Raw genomic sequence first — 22001 nt, 5'->3', positions numbered from 1 at the left:
CCATGGGGGATAGCCACGCCACAATCCCTTCTCCTCCATTCTTCTCTCGGGATCTTGGGCACACACGCACACATGCCCGGCGTGAGTTTTAAGTCACCTGGTCCGGGATGCGAACCGCGATTGACTACATGGGAGTCCAGCAACATAGGCATTACGCTAAGTGCTGGTCCCAACTTTATTTTATTTTATTTTGACCAGAGAGGGATACAGTGAGAAAGAGAGAGAAAAAGTGAGGGGGGGGGGAGAGAAAAAAAGCCACTAGCCCGGGATTCAAACCACAGTCAGCCATGTAGGAGTCCAGCGCCCTTAACCACCACATCACCTGCCGGCCCCCTCTGGATATGTTTTCATAAGAAATGTATTAACTGTGCTGTTCAATTTTTTATTGCATTACTGAATTTCTGGTCTGCTTGAAATATTATTTCCTAAGAAAAGTATATTAACACACATTGATGATGAATTTATCAATATGTCACCCTGTCCTTATATTTCTGTCAAGCGTTGTTTTACATATGATGGTGCTTCAAAAATCACAAGTTTATTTTGGTGCAAAAATATGCTGAAATTCATGCATGCTTTTTCCCCCGTATGCACTTTCCACAAACTTTCGAAAGACTCCCTCCTCATAATTTGAAGCTATATTCTTTGGTAATATACACTCTCTAAAACATCTTTTCTTCAATCACAATAGAACCTATGTGCGGGTGACAGTGAGAGAGAGAGAGCCATCTTCTACAGGTTCCAGTCACACCATGACACCCTTCCTCCAGTACCCCGGCTGTCGGATCCTGGGCTCTTACCGATGCACCCAGAGTGTTTCAGGCAGACCAGGAGAGGCATCTGAACTGGAGTCACCCTGGGGGCTCTCCCGCTCCTGAGCTGCACATTACTGCTGCTCTGGAGAGCCGGCCCTGCTGACGTGTGTTTAAAACGATTATATTTTCCTGATGAATTGACTCTTCTAATCTGCATTTAGTGACTTTCTTTATATTAAGTAATATTTTCTACTTAAAATCTAGTTGTCAGACATCAATCTGGCTTTGTTTTTGCTTAGTACATTACTATTATAAATTTTTCCAATTAATCTTTGGGTATTCATGCTTTAAGCGTGTCTATTATAAACAGTGTATAGCAAGATTTATCCAATCTGATAGTCTTTGCTTTTCAACAATAGAGTTAAATTTAGTGTGATTATGGATTTTTTTGGCATTTAATACATGTTTATTTGTCCTCCTTTTTTCTATATATACACCTTTTTCTTATCATGCCTTCTTTTACACTGAGGAATTTTTTTTATTTTTCTCATTCCATTTGCCTCTCTCTATCAGTTTGGAGGCTATGTATTGAATTTCTATTATTATTATTATTGTTACTATTACAAAGGACCACCAGGTGGAGGTTAAGGCACTGACTCCCACATGTCTGACTGAATGGTATGAGTCTCGGACCTGGAGGCTTGAAAATGTCAGGTGCATGTGTGTGTGCCCCAAATCCCAAGAGGAGACTGGAAAAGAGACTGTGGTGTGGCCATCCTCCCTGGGGGTGATTTCTTACTTTCTGTCTATCTCTCCATCTCTCTCTGGCGAGTGCACACACCCAATAACAAAAAAAAAAAAGGAAATGTCTGTGGTGATGAATACTACAGGTGCCATATTTATAGTACAAAATACAGAAGCAATGCAGAAGCAGAATGTTCTGCAAGTATATGTACATGTTCATATGTTTCAAATTTTATTCCAAAGTTGAATCCCGACATGCCAACATCTTTTTCGAACATTAATGATTTTTGGACAAAATTCCTTAGTTTGATCAATAACAACACTCTGATACTAGAAAAATGAAAATGAGATCTAATAGGTATGTGCACTGTTTTGTGTATATATTTTAAGATTTCTATTTTGGCAGGGCCGAAAATAGAAACAACTTTTGTTATTCAAGTGAATGAGTTCTACTTTCCACTATGACATGTGTGGAAGACATACCAAGGTCTTGTGTATTTCTTTGGGGAGTAAGAAGGGTACCACTCTCACAGTTAGAATAGATATTTAGGTACAGTTGTAGATGGGTTAGAATAGAATCACTGTTTCCCCTTTGGGGGTTTAGGACTTCTACTCACATGTATATTCATGAAGTAAGACAACTTACACCTTCTTATCTCTGAGCATTTGTGAAGTTAATCTTTACAGGCTTGATTTTTATCTGTTAGATCAACTAAGAACAAGAAAAATAGGACTGGGCCCACACCTCAGTAGTTAAGAATGCTGGCTAGATACTACATGGCCCATTACAGTTCAAATCCCAGTCCTGGTGGCTTGAAAAACATGCTGGCCATGTGTACAAAATCCTGATGGGAAAGGGGAATAAAAGAAAATATATTGCAATGTCACCACACCTTACGGGGCGGGTGTGCCTTCCCTCTCTCTTTCTCTCTCTCTGGTTAGCACATGTGCCTTCTGGCAAATACAAAATAAAAGTAAATACATGAATTAAAGGAATAATAAGAAAAAAATAACCGTTACTGCTTCTTTGATGTTCTTTTATGTAGATTTTAGTTTCTAATCTATTATTATCCTTCTCTTCCAAAAACTTCTTTTAACATTTCTTGCAAGACAGGTCTACTGGCAATAAATTCCCTTAATTTTTGTTTGTCTGTAAATTTTTGTTTGTCTGTAAATGTTTTCATTTCTCCTTCACTTTTTTTTTTTTTTTTTTTTGCTATAGGGCACATGTGCTTGCCAGAAAGACAGAGAGAGACAGAGAGACAGAAAGAGAGAATTCACCCCCTGGGGGGTGGCCATGATGCAATCCCTTCTCCTCCATTCTCCTCTCGGGATCTTGGGCATGCACGCACATGTACCCGGTGTGAGTGTTAAGCCGTCAGGTCCGGGACTTGAACTGCAGTTGACTACATTGGAGTCCAGCAACATAGCCATTATGCCAACTACTGGTCTCTCTCCTTAACTTTTGTAGGATAATTTCACAGGACACAGGTTAGTGTTTTTTTTCTTTTTTCTTTTTTCTTTTTCTCCCAACAGTAAATATTTCACTCTACCCTATTGTGGCTTATATTGTCTCAAAGAAGTTAGGTGTAATTCTTACCTTTATTCCTCTACAGGCAAGGTGTTTGTGATGGTTAGTTTTGGCTATCGACTTGACTAAGAAAATTCTAGAAACCTAATATGACATTACTCTGGGTACATCCAGAGGGATTTTTCCAGAATAGATTAAGATATAAATTTCAGCAGACTAGATATGAAGACCTGCCCTCAGTGTGGACGGACACAACCAAAACAACAGGGGCCTAGAGAGAATAAATTCAGAAGACGAACGAGTTTCTTCTGAAACGGAACAAGAGAGACTTCCGTTGCCTTGAACATCAGAACTCAAGTCTCATCTACTTCCAGAAGCCAGGATTTGAACCAGCAGTTCCCTGGGTTCTGAGACTTTCAGTCTCTGATTATGAATTACACCTGAAGAGTTGTCCCTGCCTCTGAGGCCTTTGGATTTGGACTGAACCATGCTACCAGTGTCCCAGGATCACCCACCAGCAGATGGGACTTTGCAGATGCCATAGTCGTGTGATCCCCGCAATAAATCCCCTTTTATATATCTATACCTATATCCTGATTCTGTCTGCCTAGAGAACCTTGACTGATACAGTGCTCCCACACTCCCGCCTGCTGGCTTCTTTGAAGATTTGTTCTTTATCTTTGGTTTACTGTAGTTTGAAAATGATGGGCCGGTTGGTGACTAGATGGTAATTAAGGTGGCTAGATCCTATGTGGCTGATCATGTGATTCAAGTCCTGGACCTGGCAACTTGTGTGCCCCAAATCCTGAAAAGTGGGAGAGATGGAGAAGAGACTGTGGCATGACTATCCGCTATGGAGAATGCTTTCTCACTTTCCCCCCTGCTCTCTGGCAAGTACACATGCCCAATGGCAGAAGAGAGAAGAGGAGGGGGAAGGAGGGGAAGGGAGAAGAGAGGAGAGGAGAGGAAAAAAAAAAAAAAGAAAAAGAGAGAGAGAGGAGAGGAGAGGAGAGGAGAGGAGAGGAGAGGAAACAAAAAAGAAAAAGAAAGAGAGAGGAGAGGAGAGGAGAGGAGAGGAGAGGGGAGAGGAGAGGAGGAGGGAAGGGAAGGGAGCAAAGTCTATACACCTAGGTGTAGTTTCTTGGCATCTATCCCTTTTGGTCTTCTCTGAGCTTCTTAGATCTGTGATTTGGTGTTTGACATTAATTTGGGGACATTTTCAGTTACTATACCTTCAAACGCTTCTTTGTTCCTTTCTCTCCTTCTTCTCCTTTTGGTATTCCTACTATGTGCATTTACAACTTTTGTAGTTGTCCTGTAGTCTCTGAACATTCTGTTTATTTGTCTGTTTTCCAGGCTTTTCAGTTTGGGAAGTTTCTATTGATCAAGTCTCATGCTTAGATATTCTTTCTTTAGTCATGTCCAGTCTAATATCCCCATCAAAGGCGGTTTCTTCACTTCCGTTCCAGTGTTTCTCACCTAAGCATTCCTCTTTGGTTCTTGGGGTTTCCATTACTTGGCTAACACTGCCCGTCTGTTCTTGCAAGCTGCTAGCCTCATCCATTAGTGCCCTTAGCATATTAACCATAGCGGTTCTAAACTCCTAGTTAATTGTTCCAAACTCCTAGTTAATTCCAACATCCCTGCCATGTCTGCTTTTCATGCCCGGTCTGTTTCTTCATATTCTGTTTTTTTTTTGTTTGTTTTGTTTTTTTTTTGCCTTTTAGTTGGTCTTACCATCTTTTTGTATACCTGATAAAGAAACTGCTTTGTGAATAGGCTTGTAGGAATGTGGTGGTTGAGACGTGGCCGAGGGGAAGTGGTCCAGAGTTCTATGATTAGGTCTTAGTCTTTCAATAGAACCTAAGCTTCTGGACTACGAATTTTGCTAATCTCAGCTTTTTTCTGCCCACTTAGGTGGGATAAAATAGCTGAAGTTGGGGTATTTCTCTTTTCAAGGTAAATTAAGCTCTAAAGATAACACAGCAGATTGGGCTCTGTTTCAAAAGAACAGAGAGCTCTGGTCTATTTCAAAATGGATCCTTTTTCTCCCTCCCCTGCCTAAAGTGAAGGGGCAAGGGGTGGGAGAGTGGGGGTGGGTCCTCTCTGATATTTATTTTGAAATAAATTTATTTATTTATTGATTTCTTCCTGCTCTTGGAGGTAAAACTCACAAAAGTGTGGGGGCTCCTCTATGATTACGACCCCCTGGAATGTTTAAGGCTCAGACTCGTCCACACTGGGCCACATCTCCTACGCCAGCACTGGTTCTCACCGTGGTTTCTGCTTGTGAATCTCTGCTCTGATAAGCTGTGACTGCTCGTACTGACCAACCTCCAATACTGGGGCAGCAGTCTGTGCTGTGTCCTCTCCTCTCCGACAGACCCAAGAAGAGCTGCAGATTTTCAGTTTTTCCATTTTTTACGTATTGTCAGGATAGAGTGGCAACTTCCGAGTTCCTTAGTTGTGGAGCCAGAAATCAGAAGTCTAGGCTCAATTTCGAAAACGTTTCTCCTTTGCTAATTTAAGCATTTAAAGCTCTAGATTTCCCTCCCAGTACTGTTTTAACTGCATCCCACACATTTTGTTATGTTTGATTTTCATTATCACTCGAGTCAAGACACCTTCTACTCTCTACTGTAACTTTCTTCTTTGATTGAATGGTTATTTAAAAGTATACTGAGCACACATGATGCACAGGATGTAGAGATGCCCAGGGAATGCCCTGCCCTTAGGAAACAAGCAAAAAGGGAATCAAGTCCAGAAGGAACGATGTTTCCACTGCACTGAGAGGTGGGGGACCTGCTGATGGACGCCACAGGACAAGCCACTGCCGGGAGGGGAAGAGCAGGTGTTTATCTGCTCTTGAAGGAGGTCTCTCCCCATGCAGAGTCGGCAAGGGGGCAAGGAGGCAAGGAGGCAAGGCGCTGTAAGCAGAGATAAGGGTGAGCAGAGGCCTGAAGGCAGGAAAGAGCCCGGACTAGCCAGGCACCGTGTGTGTGTGTATGCACGTGTGTGTGCACGCGTGCAAGGACATGTGTTGAAGACAGTGGTTTTGGGAGATGGGAGAAGAGGCGGAGGATGAATTAATATCAAAGGGCTTTGATAGCAAAACTCTGCTAAAAATGTGGACCTTATTCATAGGTACAAGCAGATTTTCATGCACAAAAATGGCCTGGTCCTTGATAACTGGGTAGTGAGGTGGAGGGTAGGTGGTGAAGGGGGAGGGGAATTGTTGATAAGGCCATGACAACGGTCCTGAGAGAGGGAGGTACTGGCAGGGTCTCCCCACGCTGTGATCCCTCTGCTCTAGCCTTTTCTCTTAGGGCTGCCGCTCATGACTAACTGCCTACCACAGTTGGACTGTGAGAGCCAAGGGGGCTGGGGGGCTGGGGTGGGGAATGGGGAAGGAAGCTAAAAAAATAAATAAATAAATAAATAGATAAATAACCACCTTTATATTTCTTTTCAGTTTTTACTGTAGGTCACACACACTTGCCAGAGAGAGATAGACAATGGCAAAGTGAGAAATCACCCGCTGGGGACATAGCCATACTGCAGTCTCTCCTCTACTCTCCTTTTGGGATTTTGAGCACACATACACATGTGCTCTGAATGATTTTCAAGCCACCAGATCTAGGACTTGAACCGTGGTCGGCCATGTGGGAGTCCAGAGCCTTAACCACCACACCACTTGCTGGTCTGCTTTTTTTTTTTTTCTATCAAATCTTTTTTTCTACCTACTTCATTCGTGGTTGTGGTTTCATTTTGCACCTAGGGACAGATCTCTAATTTTAGTGATCTGGACCCAAAGAACCAAAGACTTCACAACGCAGCTCGACACTTTCCCATCCATTAACACAACCTCTTCCATCTCCACCTCCACCTACTGCAGTCAGCTCCCCAATCCCCGGCACTGACCCTGGATCCACCCAGGTCCTCGCCAACACCCTAGTGACCAAAGCCCAGGGACTTTTCCCAGCTTCTTTCTAACTGCCTCTCCCCATTACGACTCGTCGCTGTTTCAGTCCACTCTGCCCATGCCTCCCTTCTCGGCTTAGCCTCTGATTTCCCCAGGCTCCCGGCTTGGTCATCTCACTGGGCTGCTCAGTGTCTGACCTGGGTTGTCCTCTCGGTTGGTGGCTCGCTCTCTCTCTCAGGCCCACACAATGATGACACCTAGACCTCCATCTCCAGCCTCAAATGCTCACTTGTCCCCCTATCATTTCCACCTAGATGTCTCACAATTTTTACCCAAACCAGCTCCTTCAGTATTTCCTATTGAATGGCATTGCTGTCCACCCAGTGCCCATGCCGGACACACAGAAGTCATTCTGGGCTCTTCCCTTACTTCTAAAACCCGAAAGTTGGTTCTTTACTTGTTTTACTCAGTGTCTTTCAACGAGCATTTCATGTGTGCCAACTCTGTAACACACAATGCTCTAGGCACTGAGGGTTCAACGGTGAACAAAACAATTCTCCTGTTCTCATAAAGGCTACCGCACAGTGGGGCAGACCTTCATGTCTGGTAATGGTTTATCCCCCAAAGTGTCATATTCTGGAATTTGACATTGGATGGTGGTGATGCCTAGTGGGCAGTGATGGAATTGCGGAGATTGCATCATGGAAGCGCTGCTGTCAGAACACAGCGTGTGTAGGACACAGTGGTCTAGATCTCCTAAGAAGGAGTGAGCTCTCGTGGGAGCTGGAAGTTATAAAAAGAGCTGCTCACGGCTGCCCTGCTCTCTCTGAACGCGCCTGCCATCCTCAGCGCTTCTGTTGGCTATGCTGTGGGTCGGCCTGATGCCAGGCCTAAGCCTTTGGACTTTCCGGTCGCCAGAGTATGAGTCAATAAACCCCTATTTCTTTCTTTCTTTCCTTTTAATAATTAAAACATATTTCTCAATGCCAGAAGAAATATGCACTTGCTAAAGATTAAGATAGGTGGGAGGGAGACAGAGAAAGAGGAAGAGAAAGAGAAAGCACCCAACAGTGCATGGTCACACTGCAATTTTTCCCTCCCATTTCTCCATCCTGTTAGGATTTTTGGCATACACAGGTACCCGGCCTATTTTTCAGGCCACCAGGGCCAAGATTCAAACCAAGGTCCGCCATATAGAATTCAGCTCTCAATGCACAATGCTTAACCACTGTGTTACGGGGCTGGCCCTAAACTCCTATTTCTCTATAAACCATCTAGTCTCAGATACTTCTATTAGCAATACAGTAACAGACTAAGAAGCCACTATGAGCACCTCAAAGAAAATCAAGAGGGCAAAGAGTTTTATTGGGTTATTGGAAAAGTCATGACACATTCTTGCGTAGAAATACAAAAAAAATACGTCATGACTTTTTCAACAACCCAACTGCCATTATGTTGCTAATAATAGAAACACCCCAAACTGGGCAATTTTTAAGATGAGAGGTTTAATTAGCTCATGGTTCCGGGGGTCCAAGGTTGAGGGGTCTCCGGGGTCTCCGTGTCGGCAGCTACGTGGTGGAAGTCACCATGCGGTGAGAGAGTGGGCACAGAGCCTGTGTCCGCGAGTCTTGTTTCTCCTTATAACTCACCAGGAGTGAATCGTGGGGCCTCCCCGTCATCACTTTTGAAGTTCCAACATTTTTTTTTTTTAATTTGCTAGAGGACACAAGCACTCATAAGAAAGAGAAAGTGGGAAAGCACAAAAACACCCTCAGTCCCCAAGGGCACAGTGATGCTGTAAGCCCTTCTCCTCCATTCCTTCCTCCTTTCAGGATTTTGGGCACACAAGCATACATGGCATGTTTTTCAAGTCGCTCGCTCCAGGACTCAAACCGTGTGGTCAGCCACGTGCAATCCAGGTGCTCAACCACCAGGCCACAGCTGGTCCCTGAAGGTCTTACCTCTCAATCTCATCATCAGGTTGTTTCCTCGTAATTCCACATCCCAACACACGGACTTTGGGAGGACACGGCACACCTCGGCGGCGGGGCGGGGGGCGGGCAGAGAAGGCTAGGGTGACAGCAAGTCTCCCTGAGCTGACATACAAGCAGAGCCAAGAATAACAAGGACCCGGGAGGAGCGGGTGGTGACAGCGGGGACAGCAAGTGGAAAAGCATGGAGGCAAGAGCAGCCTGGCATATTGGGGACAGGGGGCGGCGTGCTGGAGGCGGAGTAAGAGAGGGATGTGGGGAAACAAGGCTGGACAGGCGGAGATGGCAACAGGTCACAGGAATGACCCTGGTTTTCTCCTCAGTAGGACAGGGGATCTCGGAGGGTATGGAGCAGGGGACTGATCTGAGCGAATCTAAGTTGGTAAGGATCCTGTGGCTTCGGGGGTCTGCAGGGAGACAGAGGCACTCAGAGGACAGCCAGGAGACTCCTTGGAGCCCACACACTGAGTCCTGTGTGAGTTTCTGGCTGCTGCCCCATCTAGGCCAGGCTCTGCTGCCTCCTGCCTAGACTGCTGTACCTCCACCACCTCATCTAGCCTCCTCACCGCACCAGGGTGAGCCTCCACCCTACACGCCGGCTGACTCTCGCTCGGCTCTCCAGCACATAGCATCAGCCTCCCCCTCGCAGAGCCCACACGCTGTCTGACTTACATGTGGCGCCTCTGCCCACCAGGTTTTGGGCACACTGCCTTCTTTGGGTTCTTCCTGTGCCAAAGTCCTTTTGTAGTTCTGGCCTTCACACACTCTCTTCTCTCTGTGAGGACTATCCTCTATCTCCACTCTGTCTGGCTCACTCCTATTTATTCTTCAAGTCTAGGTTTAAATGTTAGTATCTGGCAACCTTCCCACTCCCACAGCTGAATAATGGCTCAGTTCCACATTTGCTTGTTTGACGTTAATTGATATTAAACCGGGGAGGACAGCAAGCTTGTTTCGTTTTTCTCGACCGCTGTACATCCAGCACAAAGCACAGTGCTCGGTCCTCGCACCTGACAGACAGACGATGCTATTCTCCAGCGTCACATGCTGCCGTCTCCGGCATGTCTACACTTTCTGGCCGGGCCCACGGACAGTTCGTGAGCTCATCCCTGCTTCACCTGCAGCTTCCACCCTGCTGGAACCTCCTGTACCAGACATGCCAAGTCCTTCTTCATGCCCTCCGAAACACCGTGCTCCTGTCACTCCGTTTTTTTTTCCTTCGCTGGGCAAGCCTTCCCCTCGAGGGCCTGTGAACACCAGTGACTCTGAGCTGCTCTGTTCCCGGCCGGGGTCCCACACTGGATGGTGGATGCGGGGTCAGACACAGGAGGGTACCTCAGCAGCACGGGAGCGGGTAATGATGAAAACAGCCGGGGAGGTGCAGAGGTGGGAGGGACGGAATTCGAGGTTGAACGGCTGGGAGAGCCCTTCCTGAGGAAGTGAGCAGTCAAACCTGCAAGGAAGAGCGACGAGGCCAGCCCTGTGGCCTAGTGGTTAAGAGAGATGAACCCTACATAGCCGACGGGCATTCGAATTCCTGACCTAGTGGCTTGAAAAACGCCAGATGCATTGCCATGCCCAAGATCCTGATAGATGGAAACATGGAAAAGAATGGGTTATGATTTGACCAGGCCGCACCGGGGGTGCGTTTTCCGTCTCTCTCTGGTGTACAAGCACCCTTGGACAAATTATTGGGTTGTCGGAAAAGTTATGACATATTTTTTCTACTTTTCTTCCTTCCTTCCTTCCTTTCTTTCTTTCTTTTTTTTTTTTTAAGAGAGATTTTGCCATAGGGCATGTGTGTTCCCTGGAGACAGAGAAAGTGAGAAACCTGCCCTCAGGGGCATAGTCATGTTGTAATCCCTTCTCCTTTTAGGATTTTGGGCATGCCCACACACTCACCCAGCGTGAGTTTCAAGCCACCAGGTCTAGGACTTGAACAGCGGTCATCCACATGGGAGGTCCAGCCCTGTAACCACCTGCTGGCCCCTCTATATTTTTCTATGCAAACTGTGTCATGACTTTGCCAACAACCCAATTAAAACAATATTTTAAATAAAAAGGCAGTGAGAGGGTCGCTCACGTGGCGTCCCGGGTAAAGGGACTAGCAAGCGCAAAGGCTTTGGAGCACAAAGGGAAGGGGACCGAAGCCTGAGGCGGCAGTGAAAGGACAGCAACCGCACCTGGAGACAAGCCGGCCACAGCTCAGAGCCAGGAGCAAGGGAGGAGGAGGAGGCAAAAGCGCCACGTGTGATGCAGACCAGAGAAGGAGGCCAGGGACCGCGGTTCCCTCGGGCATTCTGAAGCCACACTGCAGGGGGCGTAAGGAATAAAAGGGAAGCCAGAGGGTCGCAGCAGCAGGCACATGTGGCTCTTTCCAAGTGCCTTGGTGGCTAAGAGAGCACGGTCCTGGGCTGTGCAGGGGTGAGAGAAGCTCAGTAGGGAGAGGGAGGCCTGTCTGTGCAGCCGGAGGAGAGGCAGCACAAGGGAAAGCAGAAAGGAGCTGCGGAGCTGATCTCCTGGAGGTGAGGGCGGGCCCCAGGATGAGCCTTTCTGAGAAGCTCCGGGACTCCAGTGTTCTCCTTTCTCTCCCAGGAGCAAGTCCTGGGACCTCATCTTGACCTTCCGTCCCTGGGTCCTCTAGCCCTAGCCTAGCACACAGGGGCATCTACTTCCTCCCTGACTCCGAAGACGATCAACCACGACACGCGCTCTCGGCTGAAATTCTTCAGGCACTGGTCCCAGACACTCACTGCTATCCCCTTCCTGTATGGGCTTCCGGAGACAGAGCTGCCTGCTCCATTCTCTTCAGGGAAGGGACAGCCACGTGCCCAGGAGGGCAGCAGGCAGGAAGACGGGTGCCGGCTGGAGTATAGGCAACGTGCACTCCAGCGGTCCCGCAGGCCGGGTAATGCCACCTGCCCTTACATTTCCTATACCCGGATGGGAGGACACACCCTCTTTGAGTCAGATGGCTGCATTCAGAAGAGACACATGGGCAGGCAGCTAGGCAGAGGGTTGGCACATCCTGGGTCAGAGACAAGGGGGATATGACTACGGTACACAAGCTCTGCATTCCAGCACACCCTCTGCTAAATTCTAGTTAAGGTATAAGTTCTAATTTTCAGAAAGCCTCAGGATGAATGGACTTGTTTATTTTTCCTCATTCATTCATTTTCCTCTAGTGGTTTTAATGGAGGAAAATACAAAGCCGTGCAACTACCAGCTAATTCTAGAACATTCTCCTCACCACACAAAGAAACCCAACTCATTAGCAGTTATTCCTGATTCCCATTCTCATTTCTAACACCTGGCTAGGATGACCCTGCCATGTTCAATGGCAATTCCTAAAGGCAAAAGTGACTTCATGACATGGGAAGTAGACTCACTTCCTAAGCCACAGGACACAGACGCATACTTAAGATGCTCAGCTGAGAAGCTGTGACTTAGAAGGTACTTGACGACTGTTACTTAGTATCTGAAGGACTGTTACATGAGACACTAGATTTGTTCTATAGGACTCAAGGGGCATACAGGGGACAAATGGATGACAATTTATGCAAAGACAAGAAGCATGTCAGATCATGACAGGAGGATCTCTTAACGGTCGTGTAATCTGAAGGCAGAATGGCTTGCCTTTAAGGTAGAAAGTTCCAGTGCAATCTGGATATTCAATAAGTGGATGCTGAAGAGGTAATTCAAAAAGCAGAGGGTGATGTGACAACTGTGGCATTCCCACTTGAGCGGTGAGGTCAACTGTGAGGCGTGTTGCAAGTGATCTGTTACAGCAATTAAATGTCGTGATGTATGATTTATTTTCTTTAGATTCTAGGTTATCATTATAACACTGTTTCATTCGTATACATTCTGTTTTGTTTTGTTTTAATTTTTGCTAGAGTGTATGTGCACTCATCTGAGAGAGACAGAGAGAAGGAAAGTGAGAAAGCAACCCTGATAGAGGGTGGCCACACCATAATCCCTCCTCTTCTATTTTCCTCTTCAAGACTTTGGGCATACATGCACACACGCCTGGTATGTTTTTCAAGCTTCCAGGTCTGGGACTCGAACTATGCAATAGGCCATTGGGGATGCAGCTGCCTTAACCACCATGTCACTGGCTGGCCCTCATTCACATTCTCAAATACTTTCTTGCACTAAAGTGAAAGAGTCCATGAGGCTGGTAATGCTCATGGGTTTTCTTCAAGTATATCTAAGGCTAAAAAAGCAGAGAGCTACCAGTTAGATGACTAACAGAATCCTTTCCAAGCTGAGACTCCATGAGGGGTGGTGGCAGCCCCTTCTCAGACTTCAACCTGATTATGATTGATGGTGAACAAGAGAGTACTGTGTAGACTTGACCATCAGACTTACTAGGAGACATTGGTACCAAGCCCCGGGAGTGAGTACCTCTGACTCTACAGAAAGGGGCAGTGAGGACTAAGTACGTTATATCCGTCTCTGTATTTTATTTTCACAGAATAATCATTCAGGTGATTTCAATGGGACCAATGGAATGCTTAACTTTGGTGTTTTCTTTAAGTAAAAATGGCCATAGGTGATGTAGATATGACCAGGAAACATTATTTGCTTTTCGAAATGTTAAACGTTTTTCCCTCTAACCAAAAACTGACATGAACTGGTAACTAATGAAACCCTCACCGAGCCAACCTCACCTCAATCCAAACTGGAACTGACTTCCATTTTTCATCTCCCTGGATAAATGGCCCTGGCCGAAGCTACTATGACAAAGGCCAACTGTAGAAGTGTCACCGTAAAAATACTTGACTGGCCAACTCGGGCCCTTCAGCTTTGTCCCTGACTCCTTTTCCATGTCCTTTTCCTGCTGCGCCTGCCAGACGAGCAGATGGATGCTGCTCACTGGATGCCAGGCCAGCTGAGCAGCTGCGAGGTTATCTCATCACCTGGTGCAGCGGGCTACTGGGCAGCGTGTGGCTTCTGGCACCTCATAATTTCTTTTTAGTACAGACTTTTTTTTTCATTATAAAACTATTATTACCACATTATAAAAATTTGGGAACTAGAGAGAAGCGAAAAGTCACGATCCCATCATTCTCATAAGATCACTGTTTTCATTTTGGTGTATCACTCACTTTCTGCAGGGCTGTCTGCAGTCATGGGAACTGCATTGCTTGAGTTTGCTTATACTTCACCTCCTCTAAAATGGACTTGCAGCAACTTCGTAAATACACAGCATCACACAAATGACTCTGTGTAGCCACACTCTTCCAAGCCGGCGTGTTCTCTGGCCTTCCCACATTCTGACTTGTGGGCTCCAGCCCCTCATAATCCAGGGTGAAACCTTGGCCACATCTTGGACTGCTCTTCCTCAATGCCAGCATTCACTCCCACAGATGCTGCTGTCATTATCCCTTTCTTGCATCTGTCCCCATCCCTCACTGCCACTGCCACCACCCCCAGTCCAGGCCCTTACCCATACCACTGCGAAGTCTCTCTGCCTTCTCGCCTTCTCCTTCATCCCGCACTTCTAAGTCCTCACGTCTAAGTTCTTTTCCTCACTTTGACGGCTCTCCTGATGAAAAGCATCTACTTGGCTTTCCATTGTTTGACAAATAAAGAATATTCTTTGGTCTGAATGTGTGTCCCCAGTCTACCTTTCCTGGCACATCTTTTACCACTTCCACCATAAACCGTCTGCTGCACACCTGTACCCAAGATGGCAGCCTCGCGGTGTGGAGGGAGTGTGGCAGGACACGTGCCTGCTCCCTGCTGTCTCTGCAAGGGTAAGATTGCAGGCCAGCTGAGATGGTGTGACACGTATTGGACTTATCCTTCTTCCATTCACAACTAGAATGCCGGACAAAGTAAACGTAAAGCAACTGTTTCCAGCCCTAGACTACCAATAGAGCAGGGCTGTGGACCTGGAAGTACACGGTCACCTGGCTTTCTGCCCGGGGCACTCTCGGACTAGGGCCTGGGAAAGTGGAGTCTACACAGACAGCAGGCATGCCCAAGCCGGCTTGAGCAGAGACTGCTCAGCAACGTGATACACAAACCCTGTCTTTGTGTTTGCAAGTAAATTTTGCAATTAAAGATTTTAAAAATATATAATTTCTCGGGACCAGGAGTTAGTGTAATGGCTATGTCACTGGACTCCCACATAGTAGACCACGGTTCGAGTTCCGGACCCGGTGGCTTAAACTCACGCTGGGCGTGTGTGCGTGCATGCCCAAGATCCCGAGAGGAGAATGGAGAAGAAGGGATTGTGGTGTGGCCATCTCCTCTGGGGGGTGATTTCTTGCTTTCTGTCTCTCTGTCTCTCTCTGTCTGTCTGGTGAGCACATGTGCCCTATAGCAAAAACCCCTCCCCCCCAAAAAAATATATATAATTTCTCTAAAATTTCCATGAAACCTCTCTCTCTGTAGGGTTTATATCTTCCTTTAAAATTTCTTTAGTTAAAAATACTAAAGAAGGACCAGCTGATGGTTCAGTGGTTAAGGCAGCTAGATCCCACACGGCCTACTATGCCATTCAAGTCCTGGGCCCAGCAGCTGGAGATACATGCCAGGCACAGGTGCACGTGTGTCCATAATCCTGAAAGGAAGGGAAGATGGAGGAGTAGGGATTGTGGGATCATCTTCTATGGGGCATGCTTTCTCCTCTCTGTCTCTTTCTGGCAAGCACATGCACCCTCTGGCAAAATTATAAAGAAAAATACTGAGCAGAGGCCATAGGTAGCGTGGTGGTTAAGGCACTGGACTCCAACATGGGCGATCACGGTTCAGGTCCTGTACCTGATGGCCTGAAAATCATGCTAAGTGAGTGTGCATGTGTACCCAAAATCCCAAGAGGAGAATGGAGGAGAAGGGACTGTGGCATGGCCACCCCTCCTGTGGAGTGATTTCTCACTTTCCCTGTCACTGTGTATCTCTGTCTCTCCCTAGTTAGTGCATGCTCCCTATGGCAAAAAAAAATAAATAAATAAATAAAAATAAAAAAGAAAATATTGAGCAATCTTGCCCACAGTTTCAGGGGGGCTCCCACTAATAGAAGATGAAAACATTTGGGGCCAGCCAGTAGCATGGTGGTTAAGTGGCTAGATTCCACACAGCTGACTTTGCCAAGACCCAGATCTAGTGTCTCAGAAAAAAAAAAAAATTGGGTGCATGTGTGTGCATACCTAAGACCCCAAGAGGAAAACAGAGGAGAAGAGGTTACAGTGGCCATCCCCATTGGGGATGTTTTCTCACTCACCCCCTTTACCTCAATCTGTCTGGCATATACGCACACCCTTTGAGAAATTTTAAAAAAGAAGAAAAAAACATTTTTAGGCAATGATGTTTTCGGCTTCTCAGCATTCCCTCAACTAAGATTCACTGCTAACTACAGCAGAGAAAGGATTACACAGCAAACCCGAAGTTTAGCATCAAGGAGATAAGAACACCTTTGCAATGTTTTGAAAGACTAGGCCACTGAGCCATCAACACTTGGCAGCAAACAGAAGCTGCAAGAGTGGCTACCCATCATGGGCAAGCTGTCAAAGCTGAGGCTGGTGTCAAAGCCACCTCTGAGAATGGTCCAGGTCAGAGCAGTCAGAAGCTACAGACTAAGCAGTACACCCGGGGCGTTAGAAAGGGGCTTGGTGAGTTAGTCTTCCCACACCCTACATGCTTTGCCTTTGCGTGTCAATGGCTGTTTTTCTTTCCTTCTATAACTTCCAAAGACCACTGGTCTCAAGCCCGCCTTTTCCTGCTTAACAACATCCCCCTAAAATGTTTCAGGAGTCCCTAACAGGCTGCCTCTCACAATCAGCTGGAGAGAGGAAGGCCTTCTGGAAGAAGCCCAGGCTTCCCTGGCTCACGCTGAAGAGCTGTTCTGCAGGAAAGGTGCTCCTGCTGCCCACTGCAGGACTGTGGAGCACTCCCGTCCACACCCGATCTGAAATCCCAGGACAGGTCCTGTGTCTCTTCTAAACAGAGCCCTGAAGAGCTTTCTTTCTCAGTTACTCTATACCCAACCTGGAAAAAGCCAAGTCGGGGATCAGTTCTTCAGCCCTCACTGCAGCATCTCCTGAGGCCTGAAGAGAGTCCTGCAGAGAGGACACTGCACAGCTTACCCTCGCCCAAGTCACCAGAGGATCACGACGTGGAAGTCACACAGTTACATAGGATCAGAGGCCTGTGGCAAGTGCAGGAATGAAGCAAGTGCAACCTCACACACTGTGCTGCCTGCAGAGCACAAGCCAGGCAAACCACACACATGTGCAGCTGCTTGACACCCAGAATGCCATAGAAATTTCCATCCTACCATCAGGGAGTGGCTTGCAGGAGAGGGCATCATCAAGGTCTCGGGCAGTTGACGGGTCAATAGTGAAGACACAGTCTTTTCTAGAAAAGAGTTAAGATATAATTAGCAATGCCACAAACAACAGAAATGTTATCCCCTTACAGCATAGCTTAAATGACAGTTAATTTTGTAAATATGCCCTGCTCGGCAAAGTGAACCGTAACTTTCATATCTCCCTCTGAGGAGGAGATCTTTAGTAAAATGTGAGGCTGGGGACAGACAAGTGGGTGGGTGTCTTTCTCTTCCTTTCTCTGAAATGTAGGTACATTCACACCTTCACTCCTCAAGCCCGAGGAAGAAGCAGATGAGCAGGTGGAGATGAGGCAGTACTCATGAAAGAGGCTTCCCAACAAGAAGGGCTTAAAAACAGCCCCCCAAAAAGTTTGAGAAGCTGCTCTCTGATGGCCAGTGCTGACTTTAGCCTCCCTCTTCCCCACTGGCTAATGGAAACCTGCCCTCCACGATGTACCTAATAATGATTTACTCCTCCTATCTGGAGCAGATGGGGTATGCCAAAGAATCAATCACCTGACTGAGAATAAGGTCTGTAACAAGTGCAGGGCTGAAGTCAATCGTAATACAATTCCACTTGGAAAGAGCCCAAATTGCAGTGTTTCCATGGAGTAACCAGGCACTTTGCCCCAGCCTACATCATGGCGTACACTGTGTGCCCACCATTTACCATCCACGGTTCCTACGTACATCTCACTCTTAAGTCTGGGAATTCCCATACAACACACCCTGCCTAACGCATCCATTTCTTTCAGGTAGATAAATAGCTAAAGATTTTGGCAGCAGCTGCCCTCAGTTCTCCATACCCGTTCCTGCCCTTTCCTGTCCAGGTACTGGCCCTGAGATGAGGTGTCTGTAGCAACTTGCCTTGGGTCCCTGCACAGTGCTCTCTGGTCCACACTCTGCTTCCACACACTCTAGCCACATCCTCTCTCCATTTTAGCTAGCACTCTGCCATCAGGCCGTCTCCCCCAACTCATCACCACTGGTGATGGTGGCCATTGGTACCGACCAGAATTAGACAGGCTTTGTTCTTTCCTGGTGTCTTTTCTCTGCTTAAAACTTCTCCCAAGCACTCAGAGGCAGCCAAGCTGCTCTGGTGCTAGCCTGCAAAGCTCTCAAGGACTTTATCTTACCCTTCCTTACTCCTAATAACCCTCTCCCAGACCTCCCACACTGCTCATCTACCAGCAGAAAACCTCAATTCTAAGTCAGGCTTAGTCTTAAAATGTGCCATCAATTCAATAATGGCTTTTTGGGAAATAAAAACCCCACCATGTTAAATAAATACATAGATTTCAATGTACTGCAGGACTCTACAAATGGCAAATGTTTAAAAAATTATTTTAAAGAAATCTTAAATGATAAATGGATGGCTAAATTGTGGTACATCCCCCAAAGGGACGGTAATTGGCACTGAGAAGGAACACATTCATGCACGCAACAGCTTGAATGAATCTTAAAACCGAGTGAAAGAAGCCACTATGAAAAGCTTACATGCTGCATGATTCCACTTACATGACATTTTGAAACAGGTAAAACTAGGTGGCAGAGAACAGATCCGTGGTTGCCAAGGGCTGGGGAAGGATTGTTTGTGCAAGGAGGAAAGAGGAATGGAACGTCTCTCATCTCGATTGTGATGGTCGCACAAATCCGTGTATGTCTTAAAAGTCATAGAAATGTATACCACATAAAGGTCAATGTTATGTTTGTTATTTTAAAAATAAAAAAATTGGGGATCAGCAGTTAGCGTAATGGCTAGGTCGCTGGACTCCCATGTAGTCGACTGCGGTTTGATTCCCAGACCTGGTGGCTTAAACTCATGCCTGGCCCATGCGTGTGTGTGTGTGTGTGTGTGTGTGTGTGTGCCTAAGATCCCTGGAGGAGAATGGCAAAGGGAATGCGGCATGCCGTCCCCGCCCCCGGGGTGATTTCTCACTTTCTGTCTGTCTCTGTCTTTCTGGTGAGCGCATGCGCCCTATAGCAAAAACTTCTCTGAAAAAAAAATTTTTAATGTGATTTTTCAATCAGAAAAGGTAAAAAAAATATGTGCTAAATGTTCACAGGGTTGATCAATAGGGGCTAGAATTATGGATTAATTTTTTTCCTTTTTAATTTTTCATACTGAAATTTTTTTTTCACTGAGTTTAGAGGGCAGAGCAAGAAGACCAATGGGAAGTGCTCAGAACTCATTTCTCTCCAATCCACGTATAAAATAACAACTACTGAGACACATTTAAACCGGACTTTCTAAAGAAGGACACTTGACTTGAATGAAACCACTAAGGAAAGACGTAACATTTTCTTCAGAAAAGGTCTGGAAGTTCAGTTCGAATCCAAGTTCTGGCAGCTTGAAAAATGTGTCAGTGCATGTGTATGCACGCCCCAAATCCATTGGGATGAGAACTAGAGGAGAAAGGACCGTGGTATGTCCACTGAGGGGAACCTTCTCCCCATTAGGGGTATACTTCTCTCTCTCTCTCTCTGCCTCTCTCTCTCTCTCTCTGCCTCTCTCTCTCTGCCTCTCTCTCTCTCTCTCTGTTTCTAGCAAGCACACACGCCTCCCCCATGGAAAAACAGAAAAAGAAAGAAAGAGAGAGAGAGAGAGCGAAAGAAAGGAAGGAAAGAAGGAAGAGAGGAAGGAAGAAAGCAAGCAAGCAAAAAAGAGGCAAATACATGATTTAATGATGCACATTCAGGAACTGGAAAAATAAGAACAAGTGAAACCCAAAAGTAATAGAAAAAAAGAAATAATGCAAATCAGGGCAGAAATAAATGAAATAGAGAGCAAAAGAGTAATATTAAAAATAATAAAACAGAAAGCTGGGTATTTTTTGAGAGGATAAACAAAACTTACAGACTATTAGCTAGATTAGGAAAGAAAACTAGAGAGATGACCCAAATAAATAAAATCAGAATAAAAAAGGGAACATTCTAATAGATACCCCAGAAATACTAAGTTAATAAAGGAATACTATGAGCTGGAAAAACCTAAAAGAGATGGAAAAATTTCTGGACATATATAATATCTAAGATTGCACAGCAAGAAATAGAAAAAGCCTGGAGTCCAGCAGGTGGTGTATTAGTTAAGGTGCTGAACTCCCACAAGGCAAGCATGGTTCAAGCCTCAGACCCAGCAGCTTGAAACTCATGCCAGGTATGTTCGTGCACGCCCCAGGTCCTGAAAGGAGAGCAGAGGAGAAGGGATTGTGGTGTGGCCATGACTCCTGGGGGATGATTTCGCACTTTCTCTCTCTTTCTGTCTCTCTGGCAAGTGCATACAACCTACAGCAAAAATCTCTCTCTTAAGAAAAGAAAAAAGAAATAGCTTGAATAGACCAATTAAAAAGTAATGATATTGAAGCAATAATAGTCTTCCAACAAAGAAAAGATGAGGCTTCAGATGGCTTCACTGCTAAATTCTACAAAGTTGTTAGAAAAGAATTAACACCAATTCTCCTTCAATTATTTCAAAAGATTCAAATAGAGGGGACCCCCACAAACTCATTTTACAAAGCCACCATCACCTTGATACCAAAACCAGATAAGGACACAAAAACAACAAAAAAGAAAATTACATATCAATATCTCTGATGAATATAGATGCAAAAATCCTCAACAAAGTACTATCGAGTTGAATCCAGCAACACATTAAAAAGATTATACACCATCACTTAGTAGGGTTTAGCCCAGAAATGTAAGGATAGTTCAACATATACAAAACAATAAATGTAATTCATCACATTAACAAAATGAAAGATGAAAGTCATATAATATCAATAGACACAGGAAAAGCATTTGATAAAATACATTGCATCATGGTTAAGACTTTCAACATAATAATCACAGAAGGTACATTTCTTAACTCAAGAAAGGCCATATATAATGAACCCACGGCTAACATAATACTGAATGGGGAAGAGCTACAGCCTTTCCACTTACGACTAAAAATACAAGGATGTCAGCTTTCTGCACTCCTATTCATGGCAGCACTGAAAGTCCTAGCCAATGAAATCAGTCAAGAGAATGAAATAAGCGGCACACTAATTGGAAAGGGAGAAGTTAAATTGTCCCTATTTGTAGACAGCATGATTATATACATAGAACAATCTAAAGAATACACACACAGAAAAATTCTTAGATGTGATGAATGAATTTAGTCAGTTGCAAGATATAAAGTCAACATACAAAACTCTGTAATCACTTTCATATACTAATAATGAATGGAATAAGACAGAAATGAGAAAAGTAATTCCATTTACAAGAGCCACACATACACACAAATAACTAACAATAAACCTAACTAAGGAAATTAATGATCTCTACTATTAAAATTACTTCAAAAACTGATTTAAGAAATTGAAAAATACAGAGAAAATAAGGAATAGCATCCCTTATTTATAGGTTGGAAGAATCAATATACTGGATTGTCAGAAAAGTCAATATGCATTTTTGCACAGAAAAAATACGTTATGACTTTTCTGACAACCCAACAGTTAAACATCAATATTACCCAAAGTGATTCACAAATTAAATCCAATTCTTATCAAAATACCAGTGACACTCTTTACAGAAATAGAAAAAAAATTTGTCTGGAATCACAAAAGACCATGTATCACCAAAACAATATTGTGCAAAAAGAACAAAGTTGGAGGCATCTTACCACCTGACTTTAAACTATATTAGAGTCTGCAAATATATTGTCCAACTCTGAGGGTTG

The 22001-nt window shown here is 45.3% G+C and overlaps 1 protein-coding gene across 3 annotated transcripts in view; it reads right to left on the bottom strand.

The window, feature by feature from the left end:
- The window catches only part of DIS3L2 (DIS3 like 3'-5' exoribonuclease 2), a 456478-nt gene that overhangs the window by 140565 nt on the left and 293912 nt on the right, over positions 1–22001 (bottom strand). For all 3 annotated transcript variants that reach the window (XM_006171133.3, XM_006171131.3, XM_027769346.1), the window contains one exon: positions 17231–17310. In XM_006171133.3, the coding sequence (XP_006171195.1) occupies positions 17231–17310 (80 nt within the window). The remainder of the gene's footprint in view (positions 1–17230; positions 17311–22001) is intronic.

The sequence above is a fragment of the Tupaia chinensis genome, unplaced genomic scaffold (assembly GCF_000334495.1).
Source record: "Tupaia chinensis unplaced genomic scaffold, TupChi_1.0 Scaffold149383_1, whole genome shotgun sequence".
Lineage (NCBI taxonomy): Eukaryota > Metazoa > Chordata > Mammalia > Scandentia > Tupaiidae > Tupaia > Tupaia belangeri.
Note: the sequence above shows the minus strand (reverse complement) of the source record. Positions and strands in the feature narration are given on the sequence as shown.